Source organism: Lepisma saccharinum, chromosome 26 (genome assembly GCF_977018435.1).
Source record: "Lepisma saccharinum chromosome 26, izLepSacc3.1, whole genome shotgun sequence".
In the NCBI taxonomy this organism is placed as follows: Eukaryota; Metazoa; Arthropoda; class Insecta; order Zygentoma; family Lepismatidae; genus Lepisma; species Lepisma saccharinum.
The window spans coordinates 13,023,797-13,043,391 of record NC_139254.1 but is presented as its reverse complement, the minus strand read 5'-3'; the positions used below and the strand labels follow the sequence as shown (position 1 = coordinate 13,043,391).

The 19,595-nt window shown below is 37.3% G+C and overlaps 1 protein-coding gene across 8 annotated transcripts in view; it reads left to right on the top strand.

The window, feature by feature from the left end:
• Positions 1-19,595, top strand: part of RhoGAP93B (MyTH4 and RhoGAP_KIAA1688 domain-containing protein RhoGAP93B) — a 246,824-nt gene that overhangs the window by 218,606 nt on the left and 8,623 nt on the right. For all 8 annotated transcript variants that reach the window (XM_083112483.1, XM_083112485.1, XM_083112484.1 and 5 more), the window contains 5 exons: positions 10,452-10,604; positions 10,960-11,186; positions 13,084-13,234; positions 16,168-16,278; positions 17,211-17,368. In XM_083112483.1, coding sequence (XP_082968609.1) covers positions 10,452-10,604; positions 10,960-11,186; positions 13,084-13,234; positions 16,168-16,278; positions 17,211-17,368 — 800 coding nt within the window. The remainder of the gene's footprint in view (positions 1-10,451; positions 10,605-10,959; positions 11,187-13,083; positions 13,235-16,167; positions 16,279-17,210; positions 17,369-19,595) is intronic.

Here is a 19,595-nt window from a genome sequence, read left to right as displayed (position 1 = left end):
TATTAAATAAATATAATATACATGTTGCATATTTTTAAGTACTCTTTCTCAGTAATATGAAACTTATAAAGAATAACTTAGCATTTTAAAACGGAGAATAAAGAGACATAAACTTTTTCTTTCTTTCTTTGCTTAGATTCTATTGAAAATACTTTAAATCTTCATTACATTACAGTCAAATAACCAACAAATTGTGTACTTACACATTATTCAATGATGTATCTAGAATTTCATATTCTTCCTTGGGCCTGTTTTTGGATTTAAACTTTTAAGGAGAGATGAAAATGTAACACTATACTTCCAAACTTCCTAGCCTAATGTGAACCAGAAGAAAGCATAGGTGAAGCTGAAAATTCTTCTAAATACCAATAACAAATTATCTGTTAAATATAGAAATTATTTTGAAATGGGCAATAAAGTGAAAATATGCAGTATGTAAGCACATATTAAAATTAGTAAGTATACATAATGAAGGCACATGGGTCATGTGCAAGTAGGGCCCCACATATTCTTGATATCGACTGTATGTGCCTTCATGGCATCATGCAATGCACAGGAGATAGCTTATATATAAACTAATGAAACATATGTAATTAGTACCTCATTCAAACTGATAAATTCTAGATAGGAAAATTAACTAGACATTCCATGTATGATTGATTAACCCCTTTTTCATCACAGACATGCATGCATGTGGCTCAGTGATATCAAGATGTATGCACCTGCATCCCTGGTTTGAAAGAGATAAAAAAGAAAAGAATCATTTTTAGATTTAAGGGTTCCTCCTTTTGTGTTACATGGTCAATATACCTAGGTATATACCGCGTGAGGCACCTAAAAGTACCACCTGAAATAGCGAGGAAACCAGAAACAGTAGCGATGTGAGGTTTGCGGGAAACAATAATATCAAATGGGGCTCGTAAATCGGAGGTATGGGGTGGGTCGAAAAATATCGACAAATGGGGCATCTGGAGCAAAGTCATATTTTTTTAAATGGAACGATATACAATAACATGCATAATATAAAAGAGCACACGCAGAGAAACACAACGCCGTTGGTCTCATGGATCTACTGCACATAGGAACGAAGATATGGCCATGTAAAAATATGTAAACAAACTAACAAGTGGCCCACTTGACCGTCAGTACCACGGCATGTAAGACTTCTCAGGTGCCTGACAGAACTGCCTTTACGCAGAGCAAGTTTTGATAGCAGGTCCACGAGATCGTGTTATTCCATAGCAAGCAGTCGTAGTGGTAAGAGCGAAGATTATGGTGTTCACAAACATAGAAAAAGCGGACATGATCCTGATTTATGGGGAATGCCGAAAGAATGCCTCAGAAGCCTACCGTGCGTACGCAGAGAGATATCCAGACAGACGACAGCCATCTCGACGTCTGTTTGGTAAGTTATTTATTAAATTAAGAGACACCGGAAGTGTAACACCACGAGCACGTGTGCAGAACAAGCCAACTACAGGTGAGGCAGGTGCAACAAATGTTTTCGCCGCTGTTGCTGTGAATCCGCACATTAGCTCCCGTTAAATTGCCAGGGATGCTGGGATGAGTCAGCGAAGTGTATTGCGCATTCTGCACACACACAAATTTCACCCATATCATATCTCCCTCCATCAAGATCACTCCACAACAGCTTTGTCCGAAGACAACCAGTTTGCAAAGTGCTGTCCACTCTGTTTGCAACAAATATAGCCAAAGGTAACAGCTAAGAACTTCCTGACCACTTGACCTGGGATATCAGCTTTACGGCAACAGAGAATTGACAAATTTGGTCCTTTTTATGCTAAAAGTTTGTTTACACAATACCAAGACAACCTAACTGGTGTTTACATGTGTGTATGATTGATCCAAATTAATCATGCAATATTACAGTTTACAATCTTTTACATATGATTATATAATTTTGCAAATAACATACCTTTTCCAAATAATTTTTCGAGTTCTATTGAATTTAGTTTTAAAAGTGTCCATCAAAATTTTAGTAGAACATTCTATCCATATTCTTTACATAGATCATAAGATTATTCAATTCTTGATTACAATGTGATCCATGTAAAAATTGACTGGGGTGACACATACAATAGACTAAGTAAATTCAAGCAATGTGGTTATATAAATCTGAGCATGAAACCAACAACAGTCACAATGGATGACAAACTATAGTAATGCTAAAACTAACTTTGGTGTGTTGGAGTGGCATCTTGCAAGAAGTTTGTGTGAATTAATATCTTAAAATTGACTCAGACAGCAGGTACAATTTTAACCCTCATTGTGGTGTAATTTTTTAATTCTTGAAAATTAATCTTTTGGACTTCTAAACATAGTAAAACACAGTACTTATATACACAGCGCAAGCATCAAAATAATTTTGGTGCAATGTATTGTGGTGGAGGTATAGCTTCAGTAGAAATAGTAGCTAGCACTAATAGCAAACCACATTAATTTTCATGATGCATATTTGTGTTGGACAATAAACACTATGTATATTCTCAATATATTGAGCATATTGTATTAATGACTTAACATTGCCACACAGTTCTTAAAATATAGTACCTTTTTTTTCCCAGTGCCTTGACCGTTTCCTATTTCTAGTGCAGTATATCATTCATTTCTGTACGATATTTGAATATTACTTACTGCATTATTTTTGATGTGATTTATTTATTTTGAAATAAATTTCTTGCAATTTTTAACAAGTGTGCTTGATTAAATCTGCCTTACTTTGGATGTAAAAATAATTGCTGTGTAGTATTTAGTATATGTTTTACTTGTTCACTCAGTTAGCATAACACTGACGTAAAGAAAAAAATCAAGGCAACTGTGCTGTATAATGTGGCTGTAACTTTCTTTTCTAAGTCAAAACTGGCCTCCTCAATGCTGTAGTGGTATCGTCGTCATCTTCTAATCTAAAGGTCCTGGGTTTGATACCTAGTGGAAGCACATAGTGGTTTTCCTGTAGATGACTACCCACTATAAACTGCATGTCCAGTCCTGGTTAGTCTGCATAAAAGCAGGCTTCAAACTCTTAAAGTCAAAATATACAGGGTGGCTATAAAGTCTGGAACCAATGAGAAAACTCTGTAGCTCACCATTATCAACACTTTTCCCAGAATTCTCTTCAAAATGTGAGATCTCTGAGCAGTCCTTGCAGTGATTACCCTTTCCTGGAGATGAGCCAGAACCCAGCTTCTCACAGCATTCACCTCAGATCTCAAAACTCTCCATATGGCAAAGTCAGGAAGGTTGAGATCAGGTGACTGTGGTGCCCATTCACTAAGTCCTCTTCTCCCAATTCAGTGGATGGCAAACATATAGAGCCAGTTGAGTGAATTTTCTTCATTGGTTCCAAACTTCATGAACACAATTAAGGAAGTGACTGAGTTAATCATGTTCTTCATTAAATATTCACCATTTTGTATTGGATTAGTTATTGATATCAGTCAAATTACTTTATTGATATATAAAAAATTAAAGACAGAAGAACCTTGATTTTATGAAATACAGCATAGTCACTGCTACAGACAGTCAGAAATGGTATGTTCTTACCGGCATAGTCAGACCTTATATAATGTGTGAAAAACTGGTAAGTCAGACTACAGTCCGTGCAATCAGAAGCAGGAGTGGGCTAAACATATCGAATGAAATCTGTACCTCCTTTAGGGGGGGAAGGGGGTTAAGTATTAACTGTAGTTGAAGTTTACTGTTGAGTTTTCTAAGATTAGATGAAATTAATTTCCAAAAGATGATTGCAGTTTTGGTTTTGAAAACATTCTGCCATCTTGGACCTAAATTAGAGCAAGCTGTAGTTTGACTTTTTACCTGTTACATTTTGCACTTCATTAATTTTTAGTGAGTTGGTCATGAAATATCACACTAGCAGTAGTGTTTTATGTGCATTTTTATGCTTTGGTGATGATCAAATTAGTTTAGTTATTCAGTATTCAGTTTAAAATCTAGTTTACATGGAATTCTAGGCTTTTAATCTTCTGTTTGTTGTTTAATTTGTGTGTATTTTTCCTTTTGTGCATTTTGCTTTGACACATAGACATGCATGGAAATTCAAACTATGCTTTGTTATTTTTAGCTTATCTACAAAATGCTTGTTTCACTGAGGAAGTGCTGTTTTGTTTTGTGTGTCTTGTTTTGTATTTTTTTATTAGCTTATCTGTGTGATGAATGCTGCTTTTAGTACATTAAAATATTTATTTTTCGATTGTTGTCGTGCGGAATTGATTCTGAAACTATCAAGCTTTATTTAATTTTTAATTTCAACAATCTGAAGCAGTTCTAATATGAACGTATTGCTTGCGCTGTATAGTTTCTTCTAATTTATGGCTGTTACAAATAAATGCCTGTTGAGGTGAGCGTGTGTTTTCTGAAATATGTTAATTTGCGTATAACATCTGTAACTTAGAAGAACGACCTATAGCAGTAGATATACCTATTAACAGTAGAACGATGGATTTTTAGAACTACCTAGAATGACGGCAGCGGTAATTTTGACCGCTTTATAAAAATAACACGTATGTTCGATTTAGAGCGAAAACATCATGCTTAGAACCTAGGTGACTCCACAACATATCTGTAAAGGAAGTTCTAGTTATTATATAGTAATATAATATATAGTTACATAATTTATTGAAATTATCCTACACATTTTTTTTGCAAGCAAAATTTGTAATATACAGTCCTTGGCAGACAGGTTCCAATGGTGAGCTTGATGCTTAAACACAAATGATTCTCACTGCCATAAGGAAAATACAGCATAATTTTAAAAAAACAAAAAAACACTATACTTACATCACGTATTCCACTTATTCTACACACTTTTTACAATAAACGTTTTTGATGCACCATCTTTGGCATTTCCCACATGTGGGATTGTTGCACGAGGAACACAAATCTTGAGTTTTGTTGCGGCAGGATGAGCACTGACAATGTTTGCTACTAGTTGTTGTTTCCCTTCCGCAAGGAAGAACTGCGGGACGCTGCTTTGTCACACAGTACATAGATCTCAGTTCGTTCACGAGGTTCAAAATATAGCACCGGCGTGAAATATGTGAAGAATTACATGCATGAAATAAAATCCAGACGTTTATAGCCGCGAGGTCCAGAATGTTATAGAATAAATAGACAGACCACCTTTTTGATGCTGCTCGTGTTGTGTACAGTGGGCTCATTTGGTCGAGAACATCCACGCCGCACTTTGTACAATTGTAAAATTTCACAGTTTGTGAAACCTTCTTTGCATCGCCCGCAATTTCAACATTTTTGTGTAGGGTACTCAAGATGCCAACATTCTTTTTCGGCTTGCATCGGTAGACAGTGAGAGTTTTTTCGCAGTTCACGAACACCATCGACGAAAATGTTCTTGAGTCGTATCTTTGCAAATCGGCGGAAGTTCTCTATGATTTGGTCGCATTGTGCCAACAATCGATGTGTTTTTGACACTCAGGGTGTCCGCAAGTTTCTGCGATGTAAAAAAATTGTCCGTTGTGACAAGGAACGGATATATGAGTTTCAAAACCACGTACTCGCCAAGCTGGAGACTTCTGTCTCTTTCTTCGTCTTACCTCAGATACATGAAATCAAGGGAAGTATTTGGTCTCAAGATCCACAGCCAGCCAGAATTTCAATCCAAATTTATCTGGTTTATTCGCCATATATTGGATGAACTTGCAACGTGATTTGCATGGCAGAAGTTGTTCATCAGTTGTGATATTTTCACCTGCTGTGAAACAGAGTTGCGCATTTTCAACGAAAGTCGATCATAGCTCAGAAGCAAGGATGAATTTATCGTTGATAAGCCTAGTCGAACGTGTTGATTTTTGGTCAAGTCGCAGGAACCAAAGAATTTCCTTGAAGCGGTCGCGCGACATCGTTTCAGTGAATATTGGAAGTCCCCACTGTTTTGACCACATGTCATTCACGTCTAACGAAGAAGCACATATGGCTTCTCTTTCGTACACCAACGCAATAAACCCGTCAAGTTCTTCTAATGAAACACACCATGAATCAGATTTCAATTGGCGGTGAGCTGCTTCTGTAGTGCACTTTTGAATATGCCTCAACATAGATTCCGAAAACAACAAATGCCACGATGAAGCCTCGTTTCCTCCAATATTTCTGTTTGCATAGGAAGTAGGGCCACCCTTTTTCTTCAACACCTTTTGTGAACTAAATCTCTCAGAAGAACTGCCTTGATCCAGTATTTTCCACTTGGTTCCATCACGGGCACAAAGATTTGCTGAAATAGTGGCATTACGTTGATTTCGAGCTGCATCGGAGGTATCGGTGCCAACAAAGTCTGTTTCTTCGGAGGAGCTGACGCTGTTTTCTGCAACTTCATTCTCATGTGGAACCACAACATCTGCCTCACTCTCACCCCCACCATCATTCGAATTTTCGTCAAGTTCTTGTAAATGTGCTATACGTTCTTCAACAGTTAGAAACTTCCCTACGAGACATCGTATCTAAATTGTGTGCGGGGAGCTGGGTCCCACCACGCTCACGACGACTTTTGGATTTGAGACATGCGCAGTAATGTTGTAAGGATGATGCAACATTACGTGCCTTACAGACAGCAGTCAGGTTGCATCATAATGTGAAATCTATATGTCGATCATTTTGACCGATGCCGTCGTTCTAGGTAAATCGTTGATTAACTTGCAAAAATTATCATTTGGAATAACCTAAAAAGGACTAGAAAAGTCTAAAAATTACAAAGGACTGGTGTTAACAGTTTGGGTGAAGTTTGTTTTCAAACAAGCAGTGTGGTCAAAATGACCGCTCCCTTCGTTCTAGTGTTAAATGGCGAGTTAGTGCTTATTCCTGCATATATTGATTAATTGTACAAATAGAATTACACCAGTGAACGTTTCTAGATGGATACGTACAGAAACGTATGTACTTACAGTAGATTGTCGTTTATCCTCATTAATTGGGACTGAAGGTTATGTGGATAATCAAACATGTGTTTATTTAACAAAGAAAAACACGTACAGTACAGGTTTATTTTATACATACAGTACAAGAAAACAAAAGACATGAGAAAACAAAATAGTATACATACAGTACGTGCCTAAATTACAGTACTGTACTGTGTCAGAAAACTAAAACGCATCTAGATCCAATGTACAATTGAAGAAATTGCTTAAATTTGTTCAAAACTGAATCTTCCTTTTTTGAGTGTGCGGATAATTGACGTGTGGATAAACGACGTTCTACTGTACTTGTTATATATAGATAATACGTTTCATTTAATAAAATTGCAACCATAGTTTTATGGTGAGAATGTTATTAATACTTTTGTTGTAATGTTTTTAAATCTCTCACATAGTATTTCTTTCTCGTAAACATTAACTACATCCATGCCAGTGTTAGATATCAAAAGATGTGAAGATGGTGGAAATTACAATGTGTGTTTTTATGAAATAACATATATTGGGCCTTTCCAATGGTGTAGGATCCCAGGTTCGATACCTGGTGGAGGCACATAGCAGTTCGAATCCCTCTTTAAACTGTGGGTCCAGTCCCCATTAGCCTAACTGTGCATAAAGTGGAGACTTAAAACACGATAAAAATTCAAATAACATATATCAGGTTTGGTTCCAAAAGCTATTGGGAAGTACATCGGATTTGACAAATGTCCTGCTCATGACATTACTAAAGGGAAGCAGTATTTCTTCTGCCTTCACAAGGTCTGTCATCAGTGTCCGAAGACATCTCCAGAAACAATTTCAAAAGGATGTACCATGTAGCAGGACAATCCATGTGTGATGTACACAGTTCACAAGAACTGGATACTTATGTAAGGGAAAGTCACAAGCCAACACTCTTGTCTCAAATGAAATGGCTGAACATACAATGGAACCCTATCTGTCATTCTTATTTTCACAAAACTTTTATACAGGGTGATTCCCTCGCTAGAGGCCCCAAACTTTTGTCTATAAAAATGCCATTTACTTAAAGTTTGTATTGAAAATTTGCATGCACATACCTTGAACAATGTAAAACAGGATCTGCTCACATCCGATGCTGAAAATGGTCCCCTTCCACATGCAAACACTCTTGTACATGTCTCTCCAAATTCTGGAATACTTTTCTTAAAGTGGCGTCGGTAATGGTTTCAATCTCTTGACGTATAGCTTCTTTCAGGGCTACAATTGTGCGGGGTTTATTTCTGTATACTTTTCCCTTCAATAAACCCCAAAGAAAGGTGTCTGAAGGGGTGAGATCGGGAGATCTTGGTGGCCAAAGATTTTTTGAGATAATTCGGTCTCCAAAAAAACTTAATTTCTCTCATGCTGACATTTGAAGTGTCGTGTTGGAAATATCCATCAGTCAGTTCATCATCTGTTAACTGATTGACAAACTCAGTGAATATTTCCAGGCAGACTTCCGTGTTAACAGTTTGTTAAAAAAAAAAATAGGGCCTATAATTCACCTACGAGACACTCCACACTACACTCCAATTTTCTGAGAATGCAAAGGCTGTTCTTGTATTGCACGAGGATTTTCTTCTGCCCATATACACATGTTTTGAGAGTTTATGTATCCACTCAGATGAAACCATGCTTCATCCGTAAACCAAATGAGGTCTAAAATCCCAGGATTCTAAGTAAAAAAAAATTGAAACCATAAACAAAACCACACACGTTTTCCATGGTCTGTCGGTTGCAATTCTTGAAAACATGACACGCGGTAAGCATGTAGTTTTGATTTTTTTGCAGCTTTTTGACACTTGGAATATGGGAGATTAGTTTCTTGTGGAAAGTCTTCGCATCCTGTTTTGTCTCTTCAGACATTTTCCAGCTTCCTGAATGCTGTGTGACAAGACTTTCGTTGTCTAACTTTCTTACCAATTTCTGGATACAACACTTTGAAGGTACACGTCTCACATGAAATTCAATCTGAACTGTCCTTTGACATGCTTTAAATGAATCAGTTTGCCAGTATTTACGAACAAGGAACACACCCTCTTCGATTGTGTACATTGTAATCTCTATACATTCGAGCCAACACTACCGAGAACAAAACAAATGAAGGTCACTGGAAGAGTCCAAATCTATTGCAAGGGGGTTTAGATCCTGTTTTACATTGTTCAAGGTATGTGCATACAAAATTTCAAGACAAACTTTAAATAAATGGCAGTTTTATAGACAAAAGTTTGGGGCCTCTAGTGAGGGAATCACCCGATATATAATTTATTTTTTCCCTTAGTTATCATTTGTAGCGACGCTGGTCTGGTTGTTGAGGCATCTAACTGCCAAGCTGAAGACCTGGGTTTGATTTCCAGGTTGGTTGATCTAAGGTCAGAATTTTTCCGGCCTTGTCCCCACATAAAGTGGCTGTGAGGCTCACCCAGCCTCAAATCAATGGGTACCTGGAGCCAACCATGGGGAGTAAAGGTGGCTGGAGAATAGTGTTGATCACATCACCTCCAAAATGGCCGAAATCGAGAATGTGTGGGGCCCTACCTCCATATCCCCTAGAATGTGCCTTCATTGCACAGTGCTACATTAGGGAAATTTACCTTACCTTACTTTAGTTATAATTTTCTAACTACAGTAAGACCTCATTAATCCAGACTAATGGCGGGGGATAAGTTGACCGGTTAACGAAAGTCCGCATTAACTGAAATAACCTAAAAGAACAGTAGAAAGTGCATTAAAACTCCGTTTATAGCAACAAAAAACATGTTTATTATGGTGTATTTAAAGGGCATAGGCCTAAATACACTATACAGTACAGTAAAATGTAAAGCAATACTGTACATACTTGTACAATGCACTACGTACATACGCAATACCCATATTATGATAATGTGCCCAATGGGTGCTTTTTTTTCCCACCTTTTGCCTGTCCGGATTAAGCGAAGTCTGGCTTATCGGGGTCCGGATTAACAGTGTTTTACTGTACTTGTTTCCAACAACAAGTACAAAAAATAATATCTTGTGTTCAATATTTTATTATTGATAATTTTGAACTACGTTCAATAAATAACAGCCGATCTATAATAATGTGGATTTATTAAGGCTGAATTGATACCAATGCCGATGTATCAGAAAGTATTGGCACAAATTTAATCACCAGAATTCTGGAATGTTTTTGGGTTCACAACAATACTACACACCCAAAATTTCCTGGACATTATGCAAAATTCATAATCTTCATTATTTTGACAACAGCACTTCTGGGAGAAATAGATTAAATAATTCTATTATGTAAAACTATGAATATTTTATAGCAACACTGTAGTAGATTGATGTGGTATAGTTCAGATTAGAAACTACATTTTAAAATTCATAGATATTTTGAAGTACTGTAGAAGTGTCGGCATCGTATAGTTTCTATATAATTTATTGATAAAGTTATTCATCAGATAATGTATTGATGGAGTTTCCTTATTTAATTCCTTATTTTCTCCACAGCCTCCATTCCTTGCAACTTCAGGTATAACACGGGAGAAGAAACTGCCTTCAGAGAGCGATATTGAGAAGTATGCACAAGACAATCTTAACATCCATAAAAAAGGGATCTTTAGGAAGAAGTTTTCTGTTCGAGACATGTTATCATGGTCAAAGGTGAGGTGAATTTTCATGTTTCTATTAATTAGTTATTTCGCAAAAATATTTTTCTGGACAGAAGGCAAGGTAGGAATTTTTTCATTGAGTCCTTGGGGCTTGTCACGTAGAGTTAGTTGGATCATTTACTCGACTTATTGCATAGCTTACCTGTGGTGAATTTGCAAAATGTTTCGCAGACTTCTGAATCATGGTGAACAAACAACACTAAATTATACACTATTTATAGATATATCCGATTGGAAAAATTGTTGTCTCCTTTACAGACATACCACTGCCTGATACTGATATAGTTTTGATTAATCTGTCCCATTTCTAGTATGTATAATATTGGACCACCCCGTATATCTTTCAGGATCCCATTCGGAAGCCTATGCTAATGCACTCGGATAAACAGCTGAAAAAGGATGCCTGCGATTTGTTCAAGCTGGTGCAGATCTACATGACTGACAGGAAGGCGAAGCCTGGCATGACACTCAACAGTGTTGCACTAGAAATCTGCACTCATGGCTATTCGAAACCAGGTCTTCGGGATGAACTCTACATTCAGATCTGCCGACAGACAACTGAAAATCCCCGAAGGTAAGTGTACATTGGTGAGAGTTATAATGGTAGTGGCGTTTTTTTTTTTTTCTTTCTCCATCAGAAGCCATGAAATTATTTTTTAGTTGTTCATGCTTGCCTGACAACAAATGTAGACTGAGTTTGCCTTTTAGTTTTAGTCCACTTAATGCATAGATAGGCATATTACAGAGTGTCTACCAGTCTGGAAATCCTGGAGTAGTTGGGGAATTTATTTTTTCTGGAAAAGCCATGGAAATGTCAGAGCAATTATCTGTGTCTGGAAAAAATAACGTTTTTGTTGTAGTGCACTAGAAGTATGTTTTTGAACAAAGGAAATAGGACAAGCAAGAAATTTTTAATTTGTTGTGGACAAACTATACTTCACTTTGGTACTGAGTATTATCTGTAGTTACAGTAGAAATTATATATTAAATACTCTAACAAAATGGGTCATGTTTTGAACCGTTTTCATGTAGAAATTTACTACAGAGTGTATTTCTGTTTGCCCTTTTTTGTTGCAATTTTTGAGTTGTATTTGATATGAAGATTAATACATATATTATTAAATTTTACTATTATTATATATTGTTTATGCTATTATTATTAAGATTTTTTTACATAATAAACCTAATTCATTCTTTACCATTAGTTAATACGTGGCAAACATTACGAAAAAGCTCACCCCTCATGCCCCTATCCAACAGTCAATTTCTGTTCAGTTTCTCTTCTCTTGATTGCGTATAACATGTGGAGTGAATATTCTAAGTGTGATGTGAGTTAAAATGTAGTAACATTCTTACACACGCGTTTACATACACGATTTGTCCTAATGACTTAGTCTGGAAATCCTGTAAAAGTCAGGGAATTATCTTTTTACAAAATTGTAGACACCCTGTATTAGGACTGAACCTATAGTTTAAAGTGGAACCACTATGTGCCTCCACCAAGCATCGAACCTGGGATACCTTGATTACAATATCATGATGTTACCACTGTGCCATCACAGAGCTCCAACAAATGTAGGTGAAATATGAGTAGGATTGAGCTGATGAGATACCAGTTTGAATCAATGGCAGTACTCTCAACGAACCCCAATGATACTGATATTTGAACATAAAATATCAACCTCGCTTCCATGTAGTACACCCTTGTAGCTGCAATATTGAGGGTCAACGAGGCTCTGGTATTAGGAAATTTTATACATGAGGAGATAATGTGAAGGAAATAGTACATACAGTAAAACCTCGTTAATCTGGACTAATGGGGGGGGATAAGTTGAAAGTCCGTATTAACTGAAATAACCTAAAGAACAGTAGAATGTGCATTAAAACTCTATTTATAACATTAAAATACGTTTATTATGGTGTATTTAAAGGGCATAGGCCTAAATGCAGTATGTACATACACAATACCCATATTATGATGATGTGCGATTGTTGCCACATTTAAAACCTTGCATTCTGCTTTTTTTTTGGCCTGTCTGGATTAAGCAAAGTACGAATTAACGAGGTTTTACTGTATATTGATTTAGAATATTGCTATCTTCGAAACAGTGATGCATGCCCTATTAGAACTTGTCTCAAAACTAGGAAACAGTGGCAATTGACTTGGCATATTCTGAGGCCGTGGCCATGAAAGTGTTGTCGCACCATGGCAGTTTTTCATAGCCTATTAGAAGGAAGTGGTATTTACATAAATACAGTATTAGATTTACTGTCAGATTTTGTGTTCCTCAATACTTTACAGTGAAATTAGCCATTATGTGTACATACCTTGCCATTTTGGAATTAAGCAATTGTAGTTTATTGTATATATTAATATTCTGTTTACATACAGTGTATAGTGTATTTAGATAAGGCACATTGTAGTAGGGATATACATATTAATGACTTTTTTAAATTGCTTTGATTAATAGGGACAGCCTGCGACGAGGATGGGAACTTCTCGCAATTTGTCTTGCCTTTTTCCCCCCTTCGGAAAAATTCCAGACATATTTGGATGGTTACATGAATCGCCATAGGGACCCAAGTTTTGACTTTCCTGAAGTTGGGAAGTGGCCAATTCATGTAAGTATCATATTTTCTGTGGATATGAACAAATGTTTATATTAATAATTAACTGAAGAATATTATGAACTTTGATTTGTTCAAATACAATGCCTTCATTTGGTTAGTATGCCCAGCCCGTGTAGCAGGTAGGGCCACACTGCTTACTGGCAGAATTGAATAGACATATCCCCTCAACTCAAGTGCAATTTGGTTAGCCGTAACTTGAAGTTGTTGAGTTTTTTTTCCTCTCCTTGAGGAATGCATTGGATTCTGAAAATACTTATTCATCATGTTTAACTTCATAATCACCTTGAAAGAATACCAGGTGGCCAGAATTAAAGTTACCCAACTCAGAGCCCTCTGTAGCCTGTTTGAGGCATCATAGAACTCTGATTTTTTTTGAATCCACTATGCAGACCATGGGGAAGAGGATGGCAATAAAAAAGAAAAAGTTCAGTTTTCCGCCACCAGATTCAAGTGTGGCGCTGTACTTCCATGATGGGTTGTAATATTGACGTAAACTGGTCCAATTAGTTATGGGTTTGCCTTTACCTTGCAATAAACAAGATATTATTTTCTCACAACTTCCAGCCACTAACAAATGTCTTTCTAATTAATAACTCAGCTAAATCACTTAACGTGAGTGCGGAACAAACGTTTGGAAGTGATCACCATGCCATTAAATAAGAAAGAACGTGCATTGCTGGTGAAGTGGCAGATAGAGCCTCTTGTTTCCGATTAACATTTTATTTTTCTCTAAATTTGTACACCTGACTATGTTTTTCAATATTCATTATTACAGTGCCACATTTCAACCTGGTGGCGGAAAATTGAACTTTTTTTTTTATTTATCGCCATCCTCTTCCCCATGGTCTGCATAGTGGATTCACCAAATTCCAGAATTCTACGATGCCTCAAACAGGCTGCAGAGGGCTCTGAGTTGGGTAACTTTAATTCTGGCCACCCGGTACTTTCACTTGCAACATGGGAAGAAATTCATAGTCGGATTTTTTTAGAAGCATTGCCCATTGTGACGATATTGAAATACATGCACATCTGGTGTGAAACATTCACTCTTTGCCTTAAGATTGTACTTAGGGATGGGACACATTAATCGGTACTCAACCGATATTGGCTGATATAGACATATTGGTGTATCGGTAAAATTACTGATTATTTTACCGATCTGATATATCTATAAATATCTTAAAATTTAATGCAATATTGTGCCATTCTGTTATAATTTTTATGGATATAATCCAATGGCGTATACTGGGTTAAAAACTTGGGCTATCTCACCATATCATAGTGTTTGAAGGCCAAAAATTTGCTGGTGGGGGGAGTTGAAGTTATATGACATTGTGATTAAAAATACATACCTCATAAATAAAATATGGAAATGTACACTGTCAGTAAGAAAGGATTTCAAGAATTTCCTTTTTTTTTTCATAAAAACAGGCCCATATTGTGAAATATTTATGTAGGCCTATATGCGAGAATAAATATGAACTTCTACCTACCTATTTTCACGATTTGAAGTTCGGGGCCTCCTCGTTGGCACAGTGGTGACGTTGTTACCTTGAAACTAAGGGGTCCTGTTTCGATACATAGTGATTCCGATACCACTTTAACTGTAGGTCCAATCAATCCCCATTAGCCTATGTGCATAAAGTGGACATACTATAAAAATCCACAATGATTTGAAGCTTATCCTCATACATAAGCCGAATAGATAGCTTGTTAATTATGTCCCTCATTTCAGTTCACTACACAACACAGCACATATCATTCACAAAAATTCAATTCACTCACTTACTCACTACTGCATTCGCATGCACACCAAGGAACCTTTAAGCACCTCTCGACGCGATCTATACTAGAACTGGTCTCTGTCATTTTGATTATTGTTACATGCACTATTTTGATTATTGTTACATGCACTCCTAAACCATTCCTGTTCAGCCAACAATTTTCTCCTCCCCACCATAACTAGTTGTTTGAAGGTCAACAACCTCTTTTTCAACTCTTCTGCAACAGTTCAATGATGTTCTTGCTCGAGAGGGGTAAATTCCCTGTCATATGCCACACTTTTCCTTGCCTGTGATATGGCTTCAAAATTCTCCGTTCTGTTCCTGGGAAAATTACATACTGGGAACAACGGGTTTGCAACATTGACCCAGATTGTTGAGGAAGTTCAGAGGGTAATTTGCCTGCCATATGCAACCCTTTCCCTCTCCTTTAACAGTTTGGCTCCACAATTCCCCGTTTCTGCTGGAAAAATTGGTTTGCAACATTGATCGGTGTAATCAAGAGGTCCCAGGTTTGATACCCGGTGGAGGCATGTGCACAGGGGTTCGGATCCCACTTTCAACTGTAGGTCCAGTCCCGATTAGCCTTTCTGTGCATAAAGTGGACTTAAACAACAAATCGATCAATCAAGCAACATTGATCGGGATCCTTGTGGTAGCTGTCATGACCATGCGGCTTCTGGCCTTGCCTGTCAAACCCTGGCGTTCCTTCGCATCGCAAATTCAAAGAATGCGGGCAAGGTTTCCAACTCCTAAGAAATCAAGGTGCCAACTCCTAAATAACCAGGTTCATGTTATTGAATTGAACAATTTTATGCACATTTCCTGATAGATATTGTTTTCTGTATTTTGGCCACTGAATCTTGGCTTCACAGATAGCCCTGAATATACACCCCTGATATGAACATATAATCTCTGTCCCATACTTTTTTTAAAGTAAAAGTCTAAACATACATTTTTTTTCCATTGCAAAAGTTTGGTTTATCGGGTATCAACAAGGAGGTTACTGAACCATTTAGAATTTTATATTGGATTTGTAGAATATTGGTTATCGGTATCGGTAAATTTTATATCGGTACTTTATCGGTATCTGCCAAGATTTAATATCAGCCCATGCCTAATTTTACTGAATTTCCTTTCCAGGTGCAAATTAGTCACTATGCCACAGTCAGCTGCAAGAGGCTGGAGAGAATAGGTGTTACTGGAAAGAAGAGCCCGAAGAAACCTACAATAGATGAAATTGATCATGCTAGGGTAAGTTTGAAATATGTTCTCATGTACCACAATGGAGTTTGTCATGCTTGGAGAGAAAATTGCTTTGAAATCATTATAACATGATTCTAATAATTTATATTCCTTGTTGGCAGACAAGCCATGTTATAGTAAAAATCGACCTCTAACACCAGGATGGGTGAAAATTCACCCAGTGATATTTTGTAACAGTTGCCACTAGATAACAGCATTTTACAAAGCTTTGTAGTTCTGGGTATTCTCAAGAGGTTCAGCGAAGAGATGTAGTTTTGGCTATGGTGGGGATGGATGGGTGAATCTTTACCCATCGTAGTAATTGTCTAATGTTTTCTCACTATCAAATTTTCCGATGTTTATAGATTTGGTGAATGAAAATGACATATTATAAGAAAGAACTGTCTTAATTTTGAAATGTGTAACATTTTCAAAGGAATGTTGAAGTTAGAGGATGAAAGATGGGCGAAGAGGAATTCCAAAATTTGTTTATTCTGAAGAAGACCTTACAAAAACTGGATGTGAAACGTTATATGTCACTTATCACTTTTATTCAGATTATACTTTTTCTCATAGCTTTTGAGTTTCAAGAGTATAAATGTAATTACGTAAAACAAAGTTCACATTTTTAAGAAAAAGGTTAACATTTTGAAAATTGTAATACATTTCTGTTCCACAAAATAAATTTTGAAACTAAAATATATATTTATTTTTACCCTGAAAGAAAAGTACATGGTGAAAAGCTGTCTCTCGCATGCCTACATTTTTTTACGAAAGTTTTAGAGTTTATTTACACTAAAAAACTTAAAAATAAAATGATGTGGGTGAAATTTCACCCATCCAGCAATAGTAGGCAAGAAAAACGTCATAGTGTTTAATGCTTACCGAAGTTTTCTATTCAAAATGAAATAAATGAAATACTGATCCAAACAAACTTTCAGCTTCAGATTTTCCGGCCTAGCATGTTTGGAAATACGCTAGAGGAAGTGATGCAACTTCAGAAAGACCGGTATCCTAATCGAAAACTTCCATGGGTGCAGACGGCCCTTTCAGAAGAGGTGTTAAGGTTGCAGGGTGCACAGACTGAAGGCATTTTCAGGTGAGTGTGTATATATTTCAGATCTGTATCTCATAATACAAGGATGGAAGCCTTAAGTGCTGAAAATGTTCAGGGAAATACAATGAAATCCATAAAGTTCTCCCCTGAGCTTTGCACCATGCCATGAAGGCATATAGGGGGTGTGGGGATAGGGCCCGGCCGAGCCTAAAAAATAAAATGATGTGGCCGAGCTGGGGGTGATGTGATCAGCCCCACGCCCCTGGTTGCCTTTACCCCCTCCCCCCCCCCCCCAGAGTTCCTCCAGGTACCCACTTTATACGACTCTGGGTGGGCACCGGAGCCGCTTGAACAGGTTGAAAAAGTCCATGTTGTAGAAATTTAATTTCTGCATTTCTTATTGTGTGATTAGCCGATTTAGATTCATTCCTGTCTTGATATGTGTTCTGTGTATAATACAGTTTAGCCAGCCCTCATGGCAGAGTGGTTAGCACATCGTGCTACAATGCCAGGAGTCCCAGGTTTGAATCCTGGCCTGGGCCTGTATGTTTGTAAGTGCCCATTCATAAGTTTCATCATATCATCACTCATCCATGTCTTCACAAATTAGCCAAAAACTGTACAAAAAGCAAAGTAAAATAAAGCAAATAAAAATAAATATAATAGTTTATTTTTAATGATGATAGTAATGTTGTTACATCAGTTGTTATGCTGTTAAAACATCTTTTGAGCAGTGTTGGCAATTGAATTGAAATTGCCTTTGAGTAGGAAAAAATTGGAAGTGATGTATAATATATTATGTTTCTGAACTAATAAATAATAATAATTTTAAACTCAAAATGTTGTCAAAGCTTAGCTAAATGTAGGCAAAAATGACAGCAGCACCACACAAATTATTTTGACAAGCAGTGTCAGTGATTGGGGGGGGGAGTTACCCTCTACTTTTTGACACTTTTACCCCTGCACTATGGCATCTTAGGCCAGACACACACCAGATCTGACACGATGCAATGCAACATGATGAGACACAACACAAGACATGACGAGTTATTTTGTTTGTTAGCTAAAATGTGATTGCAGATTTCGTACATAGATCTAGGTCTGTCTTTTATAATTTGAGATGCGGTAACGATGCATTCTAACCATTCACAGCAGAATCAAGTGGCTGCGGTGGCTCAGTCGGTAACGTGTCTGACTACCATGCTCAAGGTCCCTGGTTCGATCCCCGGCTGGTTCAAATCCGGGAACTTTTCTAACATTGGAAGCGGGCCCGGCGCCCACCCAGCGTTGAATGACATGGTACCTGGGAGAAACCCTGGGGGGTAAAGGCAGTCAGGGGCATGATGCTGATCACATCACTCCCACTCATGACCGGATCAAGAAAGTGTGGGGTGTTACCCCCACACCCCCTATATGCCTTCATGGCATGGTGCTAAGCACAGGGGAGCACTTTACCTTTTTACAGCAGAATCAATGTTTATGATGTATATGTAGAATTAATGTATCATTTTATATGTTTTGAATTGAATTTATATATATATATACTTCTACTGCCTTTGCACTCACTGCAGTGATGTTTATTGCGGAGGTCACAGGGGCTATTCAAATAGGATTATCATTTTGCCCCTGTTTACGTTCTGTAATGAAAGGTCTGTGATTGAAGTGAATGGATTGTTGCATGCACAGATCATTTTCTCGCAAGCTGCTTCATGCAAGACCAAATTCCATGAAGCTTCGTTAATTTGTCGGAAACCATCGCAAGGTGGCTTAAGTCAAATGTTTCATCCAGTGTTCGACCGCCCATTAGAGCCTCACGTAAAACCTTCCCTGAGACAGTTTGAGACAAGAACAACTCGTTGCATCATGTTGTTTAAGATTTGGTGTTGGGTGGCCTTAATGCTAAGGCTTGGTTCATTTTTCCCCGCAGTTTTGACATCCAATTGCCACAACTATTGACAGATGCTATTGGTTATTGCTTTCCAATACTTCCTTTCGTTGCTTGTAAAGAAGGACTTTGGAACTTCAGAGTGTCTTTTCTTTCTTTTCGTGTAAGTGTGTGCAAGCTTTGCATAAGAGTAGGCCTTGAGTAGATGTATTTGTAATATTCCATTGAAAGTATCTTATATTTTGTCATGTGAGATTCAGAGGGACGTAACCCAATTTATCAAATTTATAGGAAAGGGCAAACAATGTATTCCTAGGAGCATGTCTGACTCTTAAAAAGAGTCAATACATTGGAGATAAGTGACTCCACCTTACTACTAAGGAT